Source organism: Oryzias latipes, chromosome 8 (assembly GCF_053564925.1).
Source record: "Oryzias latipes strain Hd-rR chromosome 8, Olatipes_Hd-rR_3.1".
Lineage (NCBI taxonomy): Eukaryota > Metazoa > Chordata > Actinopteri > Beloniformes > Adrianichthyidae > Oryzias > Oryzias latipes.
Window position 1 is genome coordinate 22,950,243 of NC_136244.1, and position 19,569 is coordinate 22,969,811.

A 19,569-nucleotide genomic window follows, 5' to 3' on the forward strand; every position below is an offset into this window, starting at 1 on the left:
ATTCTACATTCTAACTGCTTAATGTTTTTTATATTCTATTTGTAGTTTTTTCATTGACATTGAAAATGTAAATGACAAACGTAGGTCTGTAGATTTTTCTACTTGTTTCAGGAATCTTCCCTAACTTCAATTTGCCTTAATCAGATTTCCTTCCATGCCATTCCACTCTGAATGGGTTGAAGGCACGGCTCTGATCACATGACTCTAATGTGTGAAAGAAAAGGAACAATTCACACAGCTGACAATACAGCCAAAATGTTATAAGCGTTTTGGCAACTTATGCGACATGGTTATTGAAAGTTGAACGTCTGTTTTACGTGTCGGTGTAAAGGGACAGAGTAAGAACCACTTTTCACTTTGGGCCAATAGCAGCAAAGCAGGTTTAAAGGCGTAGAGGACACGCGGTGGTCCATCGCTTCCTGGTTAAAGATGGCGGATGAGAATGAGACAGCACCCCAGCAGGAAAAAGAAGATGTAGAAGACCACGCACACTGTAGCGATTGCGAAAATGACGAGCATCCCTTTGACGATGGGTAAGAGTAGCATCATTTTCAGTTGTTTGCGTGAATTAAGCCATTGTATTTAGCTGTTTTTCAAAGCTTATGCTAACCAATGCCTTGGCTAGCGGTCGAAGGCAGGGGTTGTCGCCACTCCCACTTGTGATATTTCAATTGGCTAATAAAAGTGTCGGTTTATCAGTACTGGATTTTGATTGGCTGAAACTTTATTTGGATCGCCATGTAGGCGGTGCTTCGTGACGAATCTCCTCAGCCATGCTAGCAAGGCGTAGGAGACAGAGTTGAAGAGAAACATTAAATGGGTAATAAACGAGTCCCGTATTTAAAACTTATCAGATTTGTATAATTTTAACAACTTACCCAATGAATTACCATTTAATGCAATACATCGCTGGTTAGTTCAGATGCACGACAGAGATGTAAGCGATCAAACTCCAACTGACGTTTAACGCGCTAGCTCTAGCATGCTAACGTAGCTGTCAAACCCATTGTCTTAGGCTGAATTTCGTGGCTAAATCTTTATGAAAGGACGCAAAACCTGCATGTTTTCTTGCTCTCGCCTTGTTAATCAAATAGCTTTGGGAAGTTTTCAATTCATTGTCTGTATTGCTAAAACATGCAAGTCCCAGAAAACCTTTGACGAATAGAAAAAGGCTTGGGAATATACTCGTTTTGATGATTTATACAAAGTAAAAATCCACCGTGCTCCTGTGGAGACATCTTCTCTATTTTAATTATTTGTGTTTGTGCAGACAAAGAAAAAGCGAAACCAGGTGGGTCGTCTTTTTATGAGATCCTGCGTTAGGCTCAGACAGATGACACCCATTCAAGAGGAGCTAAATCTTAGATCACTGAAGTTGGAAAGAATAGCGACAGATTGAATGTCATACACTTGCACTATCCTGCTGTTTGTAGGATATTGTCGTGACTTGTTGAAGTGCTGTGAAGCAAATCACTTTCTGTCCTGGCAGCATTTACATCCCACCTTAACACAGCCTGGAAACAATGGATGATTCTGCCTGTCGGTTGAAATAGAAGCCCGGAGAACAAACTATTGAATGTTTTGTTGACCATTGTTCTAGTTGCTCGGTGACCCCTTGCACATACGTGTGTACGCATGCGTCGATGCCACATACTCTTCTTCTGTAAGTCATGTGATTCACCATCTGCACCGGGGTTACAAGTACTTGCCCTGCCTCCTCTCTTGAACACTAATGAGATAATCCTCTGTAAGTATGTGGTAGATGTGTGGCTCTGTGGGCTCCGAGTCTTAAATGAGGTTCATTAAGCACATAATGTTGGTAAATAATGTTTGAATTGATTTAATATACTATATTTTATCTCTTCATTTCATTTTTATCAGTTAAACCAGTGACTTGCATTTCCTTAAGCTAAGGGTTTATTTTCCTCACCTTTCCCAGAGCATCTGCTGGCATTATCTATCTAATAGTGTCAAGCAAAACAGAAGTGGGAAAATACATTTGTCTTTATGATTTTGAAGTAACTTTTGAATGGAGAATTTGGGAAATACACAGGTGGATACTGGTTTTTTGATTGAAGACATTCATTTAGAAATAAGTGGATGTCTTATCTTGTTCCAGCGATCGGGGTTTGGGTGACGACACCGGCACCAAGAAGAAGAAAAAGAAACAGAAAAAGAAGAAGAAATCTGGTGCCACCGAAGCAACTCAGGACCCACTTGCAAAGGCAAGAGTGAAATCACTTTTTTTTTTTTTTTAATTTTAGTTTCAAAAGTAATGATCCAAAAGAAAGAAAGTAATGTTTGTTTAAATATGACTCACTCTGATGAAAACTATGTTTTTAACATGTTCTTGTGTTTTTTGTTTTTTTTTCTGAAGATGGAGATCGTTTCTTAAGAAAATGAATTAGAAAAGAAAATTATTTTATTCATTATAACAAGCAGAAAAAAGCAACATTTTCAAAAAGAGAGCATTTGTGATGTAGAAGATATGCTGAGTGAGCTATAGGCTCCCTGCTCCGCTCCATTCTGATGCATCCACTTGTAGACGAATAAATCCACGAACGTCTTTGTTTTCCTCGTCTGTGCTGGCATCTGGCTCAAAACCGTACGGCAGGATAGCTCAGGTATTGCTCGCCATTTTTGTTGCACCATTAATGTTAGGTTGGGTGTGTGAGGGGCTGTAGGCAAGCAGGACAGCGTCTAAACAGATGGATGACTCGGGCTTACTCGGTGCCAGTGGTCACGCTCACGACTTAGAGGTGAATTTCTAATGAACTACTGCCGCTCTACAGAAACTACGTTATAGAAAATGAAAGTTTTTTAATCATAATTGAAAGACCACTGGGAAGGCTCTAACATTAGATCATAAGATGATTGGAGTGGGTCTTTAAGATCAAATTTTATGTGGAAGGTTCATTTAATCTTGGATAAAAAGTAGATCTCATTTTGAATGTCGTAAGCTTCTCTGTCTGCTGCTCCCCTCTTTTCATTTAATTTAATAAAGATCTTTTTATTTGGTCTTCAAAAACAGGTGAATTCATTGCCAGCTGATAAGCTACAGGAGATCCAAAAGGCCATCGAACTCTTCTCTGTGGGCCAAGGTCCAGCCAAGACCATGGAGGAAGCCACTCGGAGAAGTTACCAGTTCTGGGACACGCAGCCCGTTCCCAAGCTAGGTGTGAGAAACATCAGAGGTTTCAGAACTTAAGGTCAAGCGAGACATATGTCATAATGTGGCGTGTTATTTTGACTTCACAGGGGAGACGGTGACGTCTCATGGCTCTATTGAACCTGATAAGGACGCCATTCGAGAGGAGCCCTACAGCCTCCCGCAGGGCTTCAGCTGGGACACCCTCGACCTGGGGGATCCCGCTGTGGTACGAGAGGTTGAATGACATATGAAACAATACCTGGGCATTCAATCCTTTTCAATTAAAATAATAATCTACAGTTCATATTATTACTTTTAATAATATTAATCCATTTAGATTCAATCTATGCTTTCATTTTTTTAAGCAACTTGGATATTTTTGCCGTTAAACTGCCGAAATATGTTAAACTTGATCTTTTATTTAGACAATGCAAGAGCTTATATATCATAGGCTGCACATCTTAAACTCTCAGAGCTTTTAGTATCTACGTGGGTTAAAAAAATGTAACTTTCAGATTCAAGTCTTCTCTTTCAGAAGGGATTTTCTGAATCTGAAACGGTTAACTGCTCCCTTGTGCTTCTCTAAAACAGCTTAAGGAGCTTTACACTCTTCTCAATGAGAACTATGTGGAAGACGATGACAACATGTTCAGATTTGACTACTCTCCTGAGTTTCTTCTCTGGTAACTTTTCCTAATTTATCATTTTGCCTTTAAAAAAGATCCAACATAATTTTAAAAATAGGTGTGTTTATAACAAAGAGCAGATGGACGTTCTGTGAAGGTGACTGGCTGCTGTGTTTCTCAGGGCGCTGCGACCTCCAGGCTGGTTGCCACAGTGGCATTGTGGTGTGAGGGTGAACTCCAACCAGAAGCTTGTGGGATTCATCAGCGCCATTCCAGCCAACATTCGCATCTACGATATGTAAAGAGATGAAATCTTGACCTGAATGAATGTCAATATTTCTATCACACCTCCCATTTTTGTCTGAATGAGTTGTGGGACTGTTTAAACATGAGAAATTGTCTAAAATGTTTTGTTTAAAATATTTTTTCTTTCTTTTTTTTTTGCTCTAGAGAAAAGAAAATGGTTGAGATCAACTTCCTTTGTGTCCACAAGAAGCTTCGCTCCAAACGGGTCGCTCCAGTTCTGATCAGAGAGATCACTAGAAGGGTCAATTTGCAGGGCATCTTCCAGGCTGTGTACACAGCCGGAGTCGTGCTGCCCAAACCTGTAGGCACCTGCAGGTTTGTCATGGAGAAGCAACTTTTTCTTCCTCATGATGTTCCTGAGTTTATTTTTGCCATTTTTCATTTGCAAAGGTACTGGCATCGCTCCTTGAACCCACGGAAACTAATTGAGGTCAAGTTCTCCCATCTGAGCAGGAACATGACTATGCAGCGCACAATGAAGCTTTACCGCCTGCCCGAGGTTAGTTGTGGCACAAATTAAGCAGCAAATCTAAGAAATTTGTTCTTTTTTAATCAGATCTTTAAAATGTAAAATACCACGTGGTCGTTTTCACCTGGTACTGGGGTAAATATTACTTTTTTAAAAAATTTTTTAGTATTCCATGATTTGCACACTTTATAGGGAATGCTTGATGTTTTTCTTTTTCTACTGATTATTTAATGTTCTATTCAATAGTTGCACAATAAATCTCAAACGGAACAAAAAAATTAATTCCATTAGAGATTTTTGTTGTCTTTTTTTACAGCAAAATCCACAGAAATGGAATAGATTTCTACAGAAATCTGTAGAGGACAAATTAAGAATAACCTGAATATTTCCCAACCACTGCTGCTAAATGACCTCATTTTGGTGTCTACAGAGGACATTTGGGGCTTTTCAATGATGTCAGATGCAAATGGGGGGGATTCTGGGAATTGTAGTTTTTGGTAGATTAAAAAAAAAATTAGAGTGTGCTATTTTTTTCCTCTGGTAGTCAGATAGTTAAAGGAAACTTTTAAGATGCAAGCCCTTCCCTTGCCCCTCCTCCTTTAGGCTCCAAAGACTTCTGGTCTGCGACCGATGACCAAGAAGGATGTGCCAGTGGTGCATCGCCTTTTCCGTGAATACCTGAGCCAGTTCAACCTTGTGCCTGTCATGAACCAGGAGGAGGTGGAACACTGGTTTCTGCCCCAGGAGAACATTGTTGACACCTATCTTGTGGAGGTAAATGGTTGTTGAGAAGGTTTTAGCTCTGCCGCTATGGCACTGATCCGTGTGATTGTTTTAATTTTTTTTATTTTACCGTCTGACAGTCGAATGGAAAAGTGACGGACTTCCTGAGTTTCTACACGCTGCCCTCCACCATCATGAACCATCCTGTGCACCGGAGTCTCAAAGCAGCATACTCTTTTTACAATGTGCACACCACCACCCCACTGCTTGATTTGATGTCTGATGCTCTCATTCTGGCCAAATCGGTTTGTTCTTCGTCATTTCTTTAAAAAAAAACAAAAAAAAAACACTGCTGCTTAAAGATTATGCACACAAGAAACTGATTTTTGTGTGTGTTTACAGAAAGGCTTTGATGTCTTTAATGCACTGGATTTAATGGAAAACAAGACTTTCTTGGAGAAGTTGAAATTTGGCATCGGTGATGGGAATCTACAGTATTATCTGTACAATTGGAAGTGTCCCAGCATGGGGCCAGAGAAGGTAGGTCTTAGCTTCACACCATGACCTAGACGTACCACTTTCTGCAGATGGGCATGAAGTGACTGTTTGCTTTTTTTTTTAAAGTCCCAGTCGGGTCATCTTTTGATTTATTTTCAAAGTGTTTTCAGTGGTGGTTTAATTATGATTAAAACAATCCTTTTGCAGATAAGGTTGTCAAAATGTTGCAGGCTTTTAATTGGAAACATTCACATTATTTTATGTCAAATGTATGCTTTCGAAGCAAATTTAGTTTGAGAAAAAAAATGAAGAAATTAAACCAGTTGAGAAAATACGTAAAATTAAAAGAGGGAAGAAAAAAAAAGAAATAATCTTTTAAAATGAGTAAATAAATACAGAAAATAAAGCGTAAATGGGTGAAGTAACACGGGTAAACCAATTAAGGCTCATACAGTGCACGCCAGGTGAGCACAGATCTGACAGGGCATCAGAGAAACTATAACCTTATTTAATTTTTTCAGCAACGTGGCAAACTTTTGAATTTAAAAACTTGTTCTGGTTGGTTTTTGTCTCAGGTTGGCTTGGTTCTGCAGTGACAGCTGAACCCTGAGAGCACGAGTTACCAATGAGGCAAAAGAACGCACTGTGGACTGATGACTTCCTGCTTAGGAGAGGAAACTACCGCCCATTTTTACTTTCTGACCTTCTGAACTCTGAGCTGCACTACCGCTGCCAGGCCTGGAGGCTGGGAAAGCCCGCATCTTTCCACCCTCCCCGATCACACGGACCATAAGCCATTCTAGTTCTCATCGCAGACAACTGTATTTCATCAGAAAGCTGTCTTGATTGTACACAAATCTGCATCTGTTTGCACAGATGACTGGCCACCAAAACACTCGCAGCTGGCATATCCAGAAAATCTTCAGAACCTGTAAATAATGTCAGACATGACTGCGTTTATGCCCTGAACACATGCAGACTAGAATCTTCTGTTTAATTTTATTCCTAAATGTTGGAAATGCTTTTTGCTAATAAAAACAAATCACTCATTCTTAAGTTTTAGAGCTAAAAAAAATCCCATCAAAATAAGAAAAAATATTTTAACACGTTCAGAGGCCCTGAAAAAGATGCGGTAATAAATACCAAAACTGGACATTTGGGCTTCTGTTGAGAGTATTTTTTTTGGTTGTGAGTCTTATTGTTTGTGCTGCCCTGCTGCTCCTGTTTCACCACCGCTTCAGGTTGACGCCATCTTGTGTCCTGATGTGTCCTCGTGACCTTTGGTCTGCAGCTGTTGTAACGCACAAAATGAGCAACAAAATGCTGCATTTGCATTTGTTTTAAGTGGTTACAAAAACGGTTTCTGAAGTTTTATTTTTTTTAATTTTTTTTACATTAATACATATTCAGATTTTATTTAAGTTCCCCCCCCCCCCCCCCCCCCCGTAGGAAAATTGTACAGTTGCTCAGCACTAACTCAGAAAATATGAACCGCAGCCTCAAAGTCAGAAAAGGAGATAAAAATAAATGTTTTTCACAATATTTGCTTTGGACAAATATTTCACCTAGTTCTGTCTTCTGATTATCAGATTGCTGTCTGTTAAATTCATCCTCCATTGCTGAAGAAGAATGTTTTACTGTAATTAAAAAAAAAAAAGTGGTTTGTTCCAACAAAGTTTTAAAAAGTGATCAAAGCAAACCTTGAAAAAGGGTTTAATGGTTTAAGGAAACAAAAAACAATTTTATTTTATACCTTTTTTATTTAAATACCTGCTATAAAGTAATTAACTGATCAAACAATTTAAACCAATTAGCTTAAAGTTTTCTTTCCAAATTAAGTTAAAAACCAGAGGATAAGAAATGCAGATTTGTATTTACTTTTTGGTATATATACAACATTAGTGAACTTTTAATTGTGTTGTGTCCATAATTACGGTGAAACTTTCCCCTCAAACATGAATGATTTTCCACTTTACAGCCCCATTCATTCACATTTATACACTAAAATGTGTTTTTTGATGTCATTTTTTAATTTAAGAAATCACATACTTTGGAATTGATTTATTTCAATCAAAACAAAAAATACTAAAGACTATCCAGATATAGACTCACTGGCCACTTTATTAGTCACACCTGTCCAACTGCTTGCTAACGCAAATTGCTAATCAGCCAATCACATGGCTGCAACTCAATGGATATAGGCATGTCGACATGGTCAAGAGGATCTGCTGCAGTTCAAACCGAGCATCAGAACGGGGAAGAAAAGCCAGTTAAGTGACTATTATGCTGTGTATTTCAGAAACTCCTGATCTACTGGGATTTTCACCCACAACCATCTCTATGGTTTACAGAGAATTGTCAGAAAAAGAGATCACATCCAGTGAGCAGTTTGGACACTTTGGGCCCCTTAGACCAGCTGATCATTTCCTGACCATGTCCATCCTTTTATGACCACAGTGATGACTACTTCCAGCAGGATACTGCATCATGTCATAAAGCTGGAATCATCTCAGACTGGTTTCTTGAAAATGAGTTCACTGGACTCAAATGGCCTGCAGAGTTCCTAGATTTCAACCCAATGGAGAACCTTTGGGTGTGGTGGAACGGGAGGTTGGCATCGTAGATGTGCAGCAGACAAATCTGCAGCAATGCGTGATGCTGTCATGTCGACATCATGGACCAAACTCTTTGAGAAATGTTTCCAGGACCTTGTTGAATCTATGCCACCAAGGATTAAGGCAGTTCTGGTTAATTGTGACTAAAAACAAAAGCAAACGATGCCAGATATATGCATGTAAATTATGCCACTATAGTTACTATTAATCATAGACACATTTGTACTTGTACGTATATATACACGACACATGGAATCTATTAGATGTGACGCATGTCAAAAAGGCGTTTGCTTATGAAGGAGGAAAGTAAACTTCTCAATTTTCTCATCTTAAAACAATACTGTATTCCTGTTAAACAAACAAAAAAACAGTCGCATGTTTGAACTGAACGCTTATTGGTCAATAATAAAATGGCACCTCCCACAAGAAGATCTCTGATTGGCTACTTTCCCGGTCTGGGCGTTACTTAACTGTACCACCTGAGGAAGTGAGACGTCGGTGCACTTTCCTGCATGTGTTTGGTGCTCGGGCTGTCAAAAATGATTGTTCCGTTGCTTTTTTGTGCGGTTTTGGCCTTTTTTGTCTTTAAATATGTCTACGGAGGCTCCGGGCCCAACCCGTTTGAGAAGGACACGCGCGAGCCGTTAAAGAAGATGGTTCACGACAAGAAGGAAAAAAATAAAGTGTTGAAGCAAGGTAAGTCCAATACACCTGCTGCACGTCAGATGTTCCAGACGTTAGCTGGGTTCAGTTGCTATAAATGAACAATTAAACGAATAAGTGAAATGGTTTAAGCTAGGAAGCATCATGAGCGCGTGCCGACTTGAAACCAAAACTAACGCAACAGGACGGAAGGCTAACTGCACGCGCGCACTCAGGAAAGCCTTATTCTATTTAAAAACAATTATTTACAGGAAAAGTAAATATATGACAATATCTTCTTGAAAAATAGCACTGTATTTTATATATATTTTTTTATTGCGTTTATGGTTTAGTGGCCTTAATCCATGATCATCCTTTAAAATATGTCACATATTTTATTTTAAATGTATGTGTTTTAGTTCATGTTTTGTTACATGTTTATAATCTTGTAAGATCTGACTTCCTATGTTGATAAAAGCATGCATTCATTTCATTACTCTGCATCTAGTTGAATATAAGAAATGGCTAATTTAAATAAAAATTCTTCAGGATATAAAGCAACATCTGGTATTTTTCTTAAATACATTTTTATTTTAAATAACTTCATATATTGTAGTTTTTGGATGATTGTTTTATGCTTTCATTTTGATTTAAAATGCATTCCACATTTGACGTCACATGAGTTGACCCTACAATTTTCTCAAATTTCTTTCCTTAAAAAAACAAAAACAGAAATAAAGAAGAGAAAATCTAGAATCTAAGGAAATCACTGTTTCTTTTAGGCACATTTTTTCTCTGTCCCCCCTGTAGGTTTCGTGGCCAGTAAGGTCCCAGAGAACCTCGATGCGATCATCATCGGCAGTGGCGTCGGTGGACTCGGACTTGCTGTCCTGCTGGCTAAAGTTGGGAAGCGAGTTTTGGTTCTGGAGCAGCACGACCGAGCCGGAGGATGCTGCCACACTTTCACTGAGAAGGGCTTTGAGTTTGACGTTGGTTAGAAAACGACTTTTGTCTTTGAGATGTGTCAGAATTTGGTGTTTTGTCTTTGCAAAAGGAACAAATCAAGGTGTGCTGGTAATACTTGCTGTTCAAACACAGGAATCCATTACGTGGGCGAGCTTTCAGAGAACACGCCGTTCTACTGCACGTTGGAGCAGATGACTAACGGACAGCTGCAGTGGGAGCCTCTGGAGAACCCGTTTGACATGGTGTTGCTGGGACCACCAAAAAACCGCCGTTGCTACCCCATCTACAGCGGCAAGGCTCGCTTCACCGAGGAGCTGAAGAAGCGCTTCCCTGGAGAGGAGAAGGCCATCGATGACTTCACCCGCCTGTCCCTGGTCTGTATCAACTGAGTGAGCTGGCCAAATGCGCCGTTAGGGTTAGAGGCAAACATTTCAATTTAGTATACAATTTTGCTCTTCTGAACTACGTGCTCAGAGCTGAACGTTGACACACTAAAACTGTCTTATCCAGATTAATGCTGATGTCGTCAGATTGAAATCAAAGGTCAGAGGAGTGCCTTTCTTTCTGTATTGCTTAATATGAGGCTTTTAAAACATGCATAGAAGCCGGTCATTTTAGTTATTTATGTTTTTATCAAAGCTGTAATATACTTTAAAAGACTATTAAGTCATTGTATTTTTTTATAGCCACTAAGCCTCCTTCATCTGTGGATCTGAGAGTTTCTGCATCTGCGGAGATTTTTACATTTTAATTAATCACTTTTTTAACTTGCCATTTACACAACTCATTTAATAAATTGATTTATCCATTTTACTTTTCTTGTCCCTTCCTACGTTTAAATTCAGACGAGTCCAAGGCCGCCTGCATTCAAACTTCCAGCAGGCTCCTGTCATAAAATATGCTGCACCCAAAATTTTCTAAGAACTGTGTTTGATTGTGATTGGCTAAAGTACGTTGTAAGCTGTTGTAAACTTGTGGCAACACAGTAGGTGTGATGCTTTATAGCTAAAATGTCGACTGGATATATAAATTTAAAAAAAAAAGTTGTTTCCAGGACTAGTGGAAAATGGAAGATTTTTTTTCTTTTTTTAATTAAATACCAAATAAATGAATCTGCAGAACATGCCAAGAGATAGTAGCTGTTTTTAGTGAATTTATTAACAACTACTAGAGGATACTTGCTAATTAGGAATAAACAGTGTGAAAAAGTGACAAATTCACAGTAATTTGGGTAAAAATGTATTTAGATAGATTTGTGTAGATGTGAAGAAATTAAAATTATACCATTACAATAAAATATTCATTAAAGTCTCACGCTGATCATCTTTTGATCTTTTATCAAAGTGGTTCCAGTGGTCTTTTAATTGTTATTATGCCGCTTTTAGCCAAAATGTTTTTTAAAAAAAAGTCTGTTTTCTTGCGCATAGTTTCAACCGTAATTACAAAATCACCGGAGTAAACCCGCTCTCATGCTACCTTACAGCCCCAACTTAACATTAGCAGAGCCTTCTTTCTCTTTCGGCTTTTCCCATCAGGCGTCGCCACAGCGAATCATCCTCTTCCACCTCACTCTATCATGGACATCTTCTACCCTAACATTAGCCAACTTCATGTCCTCTGTCAAGACATCCATGTATCTCCTCTTTGGCCGTCCTCTTGCCCTCCTGCTAGGCAGCTCCATCTCCAACATCCTTCTACCAATATATCCACTATCCCTCCTCTGAACATGTCCAAACCATCTCAGTCTGGCTTCTCTGACTTTGTCGCTAACACAGGCAACATGAGCCGTCCCTCTGATGTACTCGTTCCTTATCCTGTCTAACCTGGTCACTCCTAAGGAGAACCTCAACATCTTCATCTCCGCTACCTCCATCTCAGCCTCTTGTCTCTGTCTCACTGCTACCGTCTCTAACCCATAGAGCAGAGCTGGTCTCACCACTGTCTTGTACACCTTTCCTTTGAGTCTTGCTGACACTCTTCTGTCACACAACACTCCTGACACTTTCCTCCACCCGCTCCAACCTGCCTGCACTCGCCTCTTCACCTCTTTTCCACACTCCCCATCACACTGAACTGTTGACCCCAAGTACTTAAACTCCTGAACCTTCTTCACCTCAGCCCCCTGTAACCTAACGCTTCTACCTTGATCCCTCTCGTTCAGACACATGTATTCTGTCTTACTACGACTGACCTTCATGCCTCTTCTTTCCAGAGCAAACCTCCACCTCTCTAGCTGTTCCTCCACCTGCTCTCTACTCTCACTGCAAATTACGATGTCATCCGCAAACATCATTGTCCAGGGAGATTCCTGTCTTACCTCGTCTGTCAGCCTGTCCATCAGCATAGCAAACAAAAAAGGACTCAAAGCTGATCCTTGGTGTAGTCCCACCTCCACCTTGAACTCCTCTGTCTGACCTACAGCACATCTCACCACCGTCATACTTCTCTCATACATGTCCTGAACTACTCTGACATACTTCTCTGCCACTCCAGACGACCTCATACAGTACCACAGCTCCTCCCTCGGCACCCTGTCATACGCCTTCTCTAAATCTACGAACACACAATGCAGCTCCTTCTGACCTTCTCTGTACTTTTCCATCAACATTCTCAAAGCAAAAATGGCATCAGTGGTGCTCTTACGGGGCATGAAACCATACTGCTGCTCACAAATCTCCACCTTCTTCCTAAGCCTGGCTTCCACTACTCTTTCCCACAGCTTCATTGTGTGGCTCATCAACTTGATTCCTCTATAGTTGCTGCAGTTCTGCGTGTCACCCTTGTTCTTGAAGATCGGGACCAGAACGCTTCTCCTCCATTCCTCAGGCATTTTCTCACTCTCTAGAATCCTATTGAACAAACTCGTTAGAAATTCCACTGCTGTCTCTCCTAAGCACTTCCATACCTCCACAGGTAGGTCATCAGGACCAACGGCCTTTCCGCTCTTCATCCTTTTCAGAGCCTTCCTAACCTCATCCTTTCCAATCTCTGCTACTTCCTGCTCCACAACAACCACATCTTCCTCCCTTCTTTCCCTGTCATTTTCCTCGTTCATCAGCTCCTCAAAATACTCCTTCCATCTTTTCTGTACACTCTCCTGGGTTGTTAGCACCTTTCCATCTCTGTCCTTAATCACCCTTATCTGTTGCACGTCCTTCCCATCTCTGTCTCTCTGTCTGGCTAGTCTGTACAAGTCCTTCTCTCCTTCCTTTGTGTCTAACCTGTCATATAGCTCATCGTAAGCTTTCTGTTTGGCCTTTGCCACCTCTCTCTTCACTCTACGCTGCTCTTCCTTGTACTCCTGTCTACCTTCCTCAGTCCTTTCTACATCCCACTTCCTTTTAGCCAACCTCTTCCTCTGGACGCAGTCCTGTACTTCCTCATTCCACCACCAAGTCTCTTTACCTTCTTTCCTCTTTCCAGATGACACACCTAGCACCTTCCTACCTGTTTCCCTGATAATCTCTGCTGTAGTTTCCCAGTCATCTGGAAGCTCATTCTGACCACCCAGGACCTGTCTCAACTTCTGCCTAAATTCCTCACAAGTTTCTTCATTCTGTAGCTTCCACCACTTGGTCTTCTTTTCTGTTTTCCCTCTCTTCTTCTTCCTGACCTCCAGAATCATCTTACACACCACCATGCGGTGCTGTCTGGCTACACTCTCTCCTACCACCACTTTGCAGTCATTAACCTCTCTCAAATGACCTCGTCTACATAGGATGTAGTCCACGTGAGTACTCCTACCTCCACTTCTGTATGTCACTCTATGTTCCTCTCTCTTCTGGAAGTAAGTGTTGACTACAGCCATTTCCATCCTCTTTGCAAAGTCCACCACCATCTGTCCCTCCAGATTCCTTTCCTTCACACCAAACCTGCCCATCACCTCCTCATCACCTCTGTTGCCCTCACCAACATGCCCATTAAAGTCTGCTCCAATAACAACTCTCTCTCCTCTGGGGATACTCTCTATGACCTCATCCAACTCACTCCAGAATCTCTCCTTCACTTCTAACTCACAGCCAACCTGTGGCGCATACCCACTGACTACATTCACCATCACCCCTTCAATTTCTAACTTTAAGCTCATCATCCTGTCTGAGACTCTTTTCACCTCTAGAACACTGTTTACAAACTCCCCCTTCAGAATCACTCCTACCCCGTTTCTCTTCCTATCAACACCATGATAGAACAGTTTGTATCCTCCTCCAATACTACGTGCCTTGCTGCCCTTCCACCTTGTCTCCTGCACACACAGTACATCTACCTTCCTTCTCTCCATCATGTCTGCCAGCTCTCTGCCTTTCCCTGTCATTGTGCCAACGTTAAGAGTCCCTATTCTCAAACCTATGTTCCTGCCTTTTCCCTTCTCTCTCTGGCCACGGACCCTTCTGCCTCCCCTCTTTCTTCGACCAACAGTAGTCAAATTTCCACCGACACCCTGTAGGTTAACAGCATCGGTGGCGGTCGTTGTTGACCCGGGCCTCGACCGATCCGGTATGTCTAAAGTGTTGTGGATGATTCGCATGGTTATTTTGGCAATTTTTACGCCGGATGCCCTTCCTGACGCAACCCTCTCTATTTATCCGGGCTTGGGACCGGCACAGAAGTAACTGGCTTGCAACCCCTGTGGCTAGATTATTAGCAGAGCAAAAAACATAAATGGTGAGCAATATTGGAGCTATCCAGCTGCTCGGTTTTGAGCCAGATGCTAGCTCAGACAAGGAAAATGAAGTCCTGCACGGAAAAGTGAATGCATCAGAATGGAGTGGCGCCGGGAGCTTGTGGCTTGCTGTTGCAGGTTTTTTGTCACGCCCATAAGCATTTTTCAAAGCCTTTTTTTTTTCGTCTGCTCATGATTTCCAACGATTTTTAACAAAGAAATACACAGAAATGTAATTTTACGCCTTAATCGTGTCCTTAATCGTGAGAAAAATGCCACATGAACAAGTTAAAAACACGATTTTCATCATATTCGGTCTTTTAATAGTTTATTTGCAAATAGTTCAAAGAATGTCAGGCCGAATGGTTGAACCTCACCAAATCTGGCACTCTTTGCAAAAAGTTTGGACTCCCCATATCGGGCCTCCTCAAACTTTCCTTCCATTTCATTGTTGTCTTTGCCGTTGCTTTTAATCTTTTATGTCTTTATTGTTTTAACTTTAGTTCCTATTTTTCCATAAACAGAGACATGATCTGTGCATCACCTCTTCTGTCTACAGACAACCGGCAATGGGATTTGGATAGTGGCTATGCTGAAGCTCATGCCCGTCATGGTGGCAAAGCTCTTGATCAGCAGTGGCCTCCTCAAATACGTGTCCACCTTCTACAAGATGGCTCCCCGCACCTTAGCAGATGTGGTCAACGAGTTGACTGCCAACAAAGACCTGCGGGCCGTTTTAACTTACATCTTTGGCACCTATGGTACGTTCGGCTGCTCGTCTCTGCGCTGCGTGGATTCCTCGTCTGCCTACAGCTCACATTTCCTGTCTTCTCCCACTGATCTGCAGGAAACCCGCCCAAAGATGCCAGCTTTTCCATGCACAGCCTGATCACCGCTCACTACATGCGCGGCGCCTGGTACCCCAAAGGTGGATCAAGTCAGATTGCCTATAACATGATCCCCATCGTTGAGAAGGCAGGGGGCGCCGTTCTTGTTAGAGCCCCAGTCAACCGCATCTTATTCAACAGTGCACAGGAAGCTTGCGGTGAGTAAAACTTTCCTCACAGCCGATCACTCCATCTACAGCAGGGGTGTCCAAACTTTTTGCAAAGAGGTCCTACCATTTCGGCTGACATTCTTTGAAATGTTTTAATAGCATTAAAGGCAAACTTTTTAAAGACCCACTCATGTTCTTGTGGCATGTTTCCAACGTTGGAGCACATGCATAAAGAAAGCTAAGATTAAAATGGCATTTCTGTATTCAAATTGTAGACATGATGTAGGACCTAAAACAGCGAGCCACAAGCTCCCTGCTCCGCTCCATTCTGATGCATCCACTTGCAGACAAATGGATCCACGTACGGCTTTGTCTTCCTCATCCAAGCTGGCATCTGGCTCTAAACTCTACGGCTGGATAACTCGGATACTGCTCGCCATTTTTGTTGCATCGATAATGTTTTATTGGGGGAGTGAGGGGCTGTAAGCTAGCCGGAGAGAGTGTAAACAAACGGATGATGGGGAATGGGGGCAGGCTTATACCATACCAATTTACCCACCCACAACTCAGAGGTGAGTTTCTATTGAACTACTGCTGCTCTGCAGAAATTATGCCCTAGAAAATTGACACAGGTTTTTCATAATCATAATTAAAAACCACTGCAATCGCTTTGAAATTAGATCAAAAGATGATCAGAGTGGGCCTTTTTTAGAACATTTTACACACTTTTCATTTCTTCACATAGAACTCCAATACATTTAAAAAGGTTTTTAACAAAATTACTGAATATTTGTCAATTTTTTGCACATTTCCTTCCCAGTTAGCTTGTAGTAGTTAGCATTTCTCTTCTGACTCTTTGTGTTGAATTTCTTGAAAACAGCAACAGTCACTGGGCATATGAGGCAGACACAGTAGTTTTGTATTTCACAGGAAAAAAAAACTACCAATTTCCACTTGTCCTGGAAGCAGCAGCTCTCGATGTCATCTTCCCTTTTTGTAGTTACTGTTGACATTGTAAAAATGAAGTGACGCAGAAAAGCAGCACGACCGCACTGCCATAGGTTTTCAACAGCAAACAGTGGAATTTAGCTAACCACAATCAAGAAATTGTACACACAGTTTTTAGAAAATGCAGGGTGCCTCATAGTATTGATTTTGTGACAGCAGCCTGTGGCCTGGTGGAAAGTTGAACGCAGACCGGACTGTGGACATGTCTGACCTACAGCTTCTATTTTTTTTTGGTTTCAGGTGTGAGTGTGTTGAAAGGTCAGGAGGAAGTTCACATCCACGCCCCTATGGTCATCTCGAATGCAGGCATCTTCAACACCTATGAGAAATTGCTGCCCAAGGAGCTCCAGGCCACGCCAGGTTGGGCAGAGAGAGTTCCTCCTTCTGTTCCATCTCTTGGATTGACACGTCAGTTTCCTGTGTGTTTGTGCAGCCATCCAGAAGCAGCTCAGTATGGTGAAGCACGGTGGCAGTGGCCTGAGCATCTTTCTGGGCCTAAATGGAACCAAGGAAGAGCTGGGCCTGAAAGCAGACAACTACTGGATTTTTCCTGATAACAATTATGAGGAAATGTTTGTGACTTTGAATTCTGAGTTATGGACAAATGCAGATTCTCAGTTTTGTTTTTTGCCTCCATTTTTGTGTTGAATTTTGCGCTGTTGCATATTAGGTTGACCAAATCCTCTGGCTTTCTTTTAAAGGCTGGACAATTATTTCAGAGGAGACAGGGAGGAGTCTTGTAAGAACCTGCCTGTGCTGTTTGCGTCCTCACCGTCCGCTAAAGATTCCACCTGGAATGAGAGATCTCCAGGTAGGGTCTTGAGATCAGAACCAGTATTTCACAAAGCCACGCCGCTCTGAAGAATTTTGTTTCTTCCTCTTCCTCACAACAGGAAAGTCCACCATGACGCTGGTCAGCTTTGCCCCCTTTGAGTGGTTCGAGCAGTGGAAGGACGAGAAGGTGACCAACAGGAGTGCCGACTATAAAGCGCTGAAGCAGAAGTTCATTGACGCCGCTCTGGAGGTGGTTCTGGAAGTGTTCCCCAAGATCACCAGAGATAAGGTGAAAGATGCTTCCTGTAGAAATGTGGTGCAGCTAAACTCTTTCAAATTGGAAAGTTTTCACAAACAAATCTTTTAGCCTTGTTAGGCGACTCGTCATCATTTACATGGAAGTCTGTTTTATAGTCTTCTTTTTTATCTGTCTTTTTCAAGTTGTCCGCTATTTTACTCTTCAGACTTTAGGCTTGACGACATATATTGTATTTTTAATTCTCTGCACCATGAATCCGTGTAACGTCTGTGAAGCTCTGTGCTGTCGAGGAACCTCATTGTTTGATGCAGAACTTTAAACGTAGTCTTTCTTAAAAACAAACTCCAGAATCCTGATGGTTTTAAAAAAAGAAACAACAACTTTATTTGCAAACATTTGCTGCAGAGGAATTTGAAAAACAAGGTCTTTTGGGTTCTTCTTTCAGAGCTTTTTTGTGTAATATATTACTGCAACTTGATGGTTTTGTTCACGTAGACATACGTTCGATGTTTGACCGTCTCCCTCCTGATTTTGGGAAATTTTAATCAGAATTATTTTGAAGAGATAAGAATTCAAACAGGAAATGCTGTGAATCCGGGCTGTGGCGGGTTGTCCTGATGCAGGTTTCTTGTCTTTTTCTGTGGATGCAGATTGAGTACATTGATGCTGGAACCCCACTAACAAACATGCATTACATTGGAGCCCCCAAAGGTGAGGTCTACGGCATAGATCACGGCATGACTCGCTTTGATCCCGAGTTCAACACTTTGATGAGACCTCAGACTCCTCTGAAGAATCTCTACCTGACAGGTGAGTCCGCCTCGTCCATCAAATGGTCCATAGCTTTAAACCCGCGTGCGCTGTGTTTATCTCAAAGTCATATTTTATTTTTTTGTTTTTATTTTTACAGGCCAGGATTTGTTTACGTGTGGATTTGGCGGCGCCCTCGCCGGAGCCCTGTCCTGCGGCTCGGTCATTCTCAACCGCAACCTCCACCTGGACGCCATCGCTCTGGCGAAGAGAATGAAACATCTCAGCAAGAAGATGAAAGGAGAATAAAGGCTGATTTACTCTTGTTCGTCTGCGGTGCCATGACACAAAAAAGTAGAACATTTATTTGGGGGGGGGGGTATCAGACACTCAACAGAGACGATGTAAACTAAACGGCCGGTCGTGAGATGGACTCATGGATGTGATCATTAGTGTAGTGCAACACACTGAACGTTTTCAAAATAAATAATAATTAATAATAAAATAAAAGTAAATAAAAGTACATCTCAAATAACAATAATCATAACTTGATGCTTATTTCCAGAGAAATTCAGTCATTCCAGCGTTTCAAATCTGCATGTTTACTGTTTTAAGTGTTACATTGTTGGGTAATTTGGACAGTTTAATGACTCCAATCATACTTTGATCTAAAAAATTATGATGATGCCGTTTTTAGCCAAATCAAAATAACTTGTTTTCTAGCACATAGTGGTTGCATAGCAACTAGGGTTCATTAGAAATTTGTCTCTGAGTTGTGGACGGGACTGTTTGCATGGTGTAAGTCCTCCCCCACTTCCCATCATCCACTGCCAGCTAACCACAACCAACCTAACGTTACCCGTGCAACAAAAATGTTTTCCATCATCAGAACATGTCAAAAACAAAATTCTTTTCATTGTAGTAGTTTTTTGATGTTTTACTTTGTGCCTAATTTTGTTATTATTTACATCCTGTAGAAATAAACCCGAATTTAATATATAAGTGGCTGTAATGTGTCTTCTTTCTTTTGCTTCATTAACAGCAGAAATCATGTGTTTGTTTATCTGGAGTCATGCTTTGAAAACATCTTTTCCACATGAATCAGCAGTGTTTTTTTTATTTAAT

General features: G+C 41.2%; 2 protein-coding genes across 4 annotated transcripts; both read left to right on the plus strand.

Moving 5' to 3' along the window:
• Nucleotides 1-360: 360 nt before the first annotated feature.
• nmt1a (N-myristoyltransferase 1a) lies at nucleotides 361-6,926 on the plus strand. 3 transcript variants are annotated; one of them, XM_004071264.5, is made up of 13 exons: nucleotides 361-533; nucleotides 2,120-2,225; nucleotides 2,685-2,759; nucleotides 3,032-3,176; nucleotides 3,259-3,377; nucleotides 3,743-3,834; nucleotides 3,959-4,075; nucleotides 4,228-4,398; nucleotides 4,474-4,582; nucleotides 5,156-5,326; nucleotides 5,416-5,580; nucleotides 5,678-5,815; nucleotides 6,349-6,926. In XM_004071264.5, exons 1-13 carry the CDS (start codon nucleotides 430-432, stop codon nucleotides 6,367-6,369), a joined length of 1,533 nt encoding a protein of 510 aa, XP_004071312.1. In that variant the 5' UTR covers nucleotides 361-429; the 3' UTR covers nucleotides 6,370-6,926. The 3 variants fall into 3 exon arrangements, with proteins under 3 accessions (XP_004071312.1, XP_004071311.1, XP_020560774.1); XM_020705115.3 differs by lacking the exon at nucleotides 361-533 and adding an exon at nucleotides 697-820; XM_004071263.5 differs by lacking the exon at nucleotides 2,685-2,759.
• Nucleotides 6,927-8,124: 1,198 nt separating this feature from the next.
• On the plus strand, nucleotides 8,125-19,446 carry retsat.2 (retinol saturase, tandem duplicate 2). Its single transcript, XM_004071262.5, has 11 exons — nucleotides 8,125-9,084; nucleotides 9,841-10,023; nucleotides 10,129-10,370; nucleotides 15,216-15,417; nucleotides 15,504-15,701; nucleotides 16,902-17,021; nucleotides 17,095-17,233; nucleotides 17,363-17,472; nucleotides 17,555-17,724; nucleotides 18,345-18,504; nucleotides 18,605-19,446. The coding sequence occupies exons 1-11, from the start codon at nucleotides 8,901-8,903 to the stop codon at nucleotides 18,751-18,753; spliced, it is 1,857 nt and encodes a 618-aa protein (XP_004071310.1). The 5' UTR covers nucleotides 8,125-8,900; the 3' UTR covers nucleotides 18,754-19,446.
• Nucleotides 19,447-19,569: the final 123 nt, after the last annotated feature.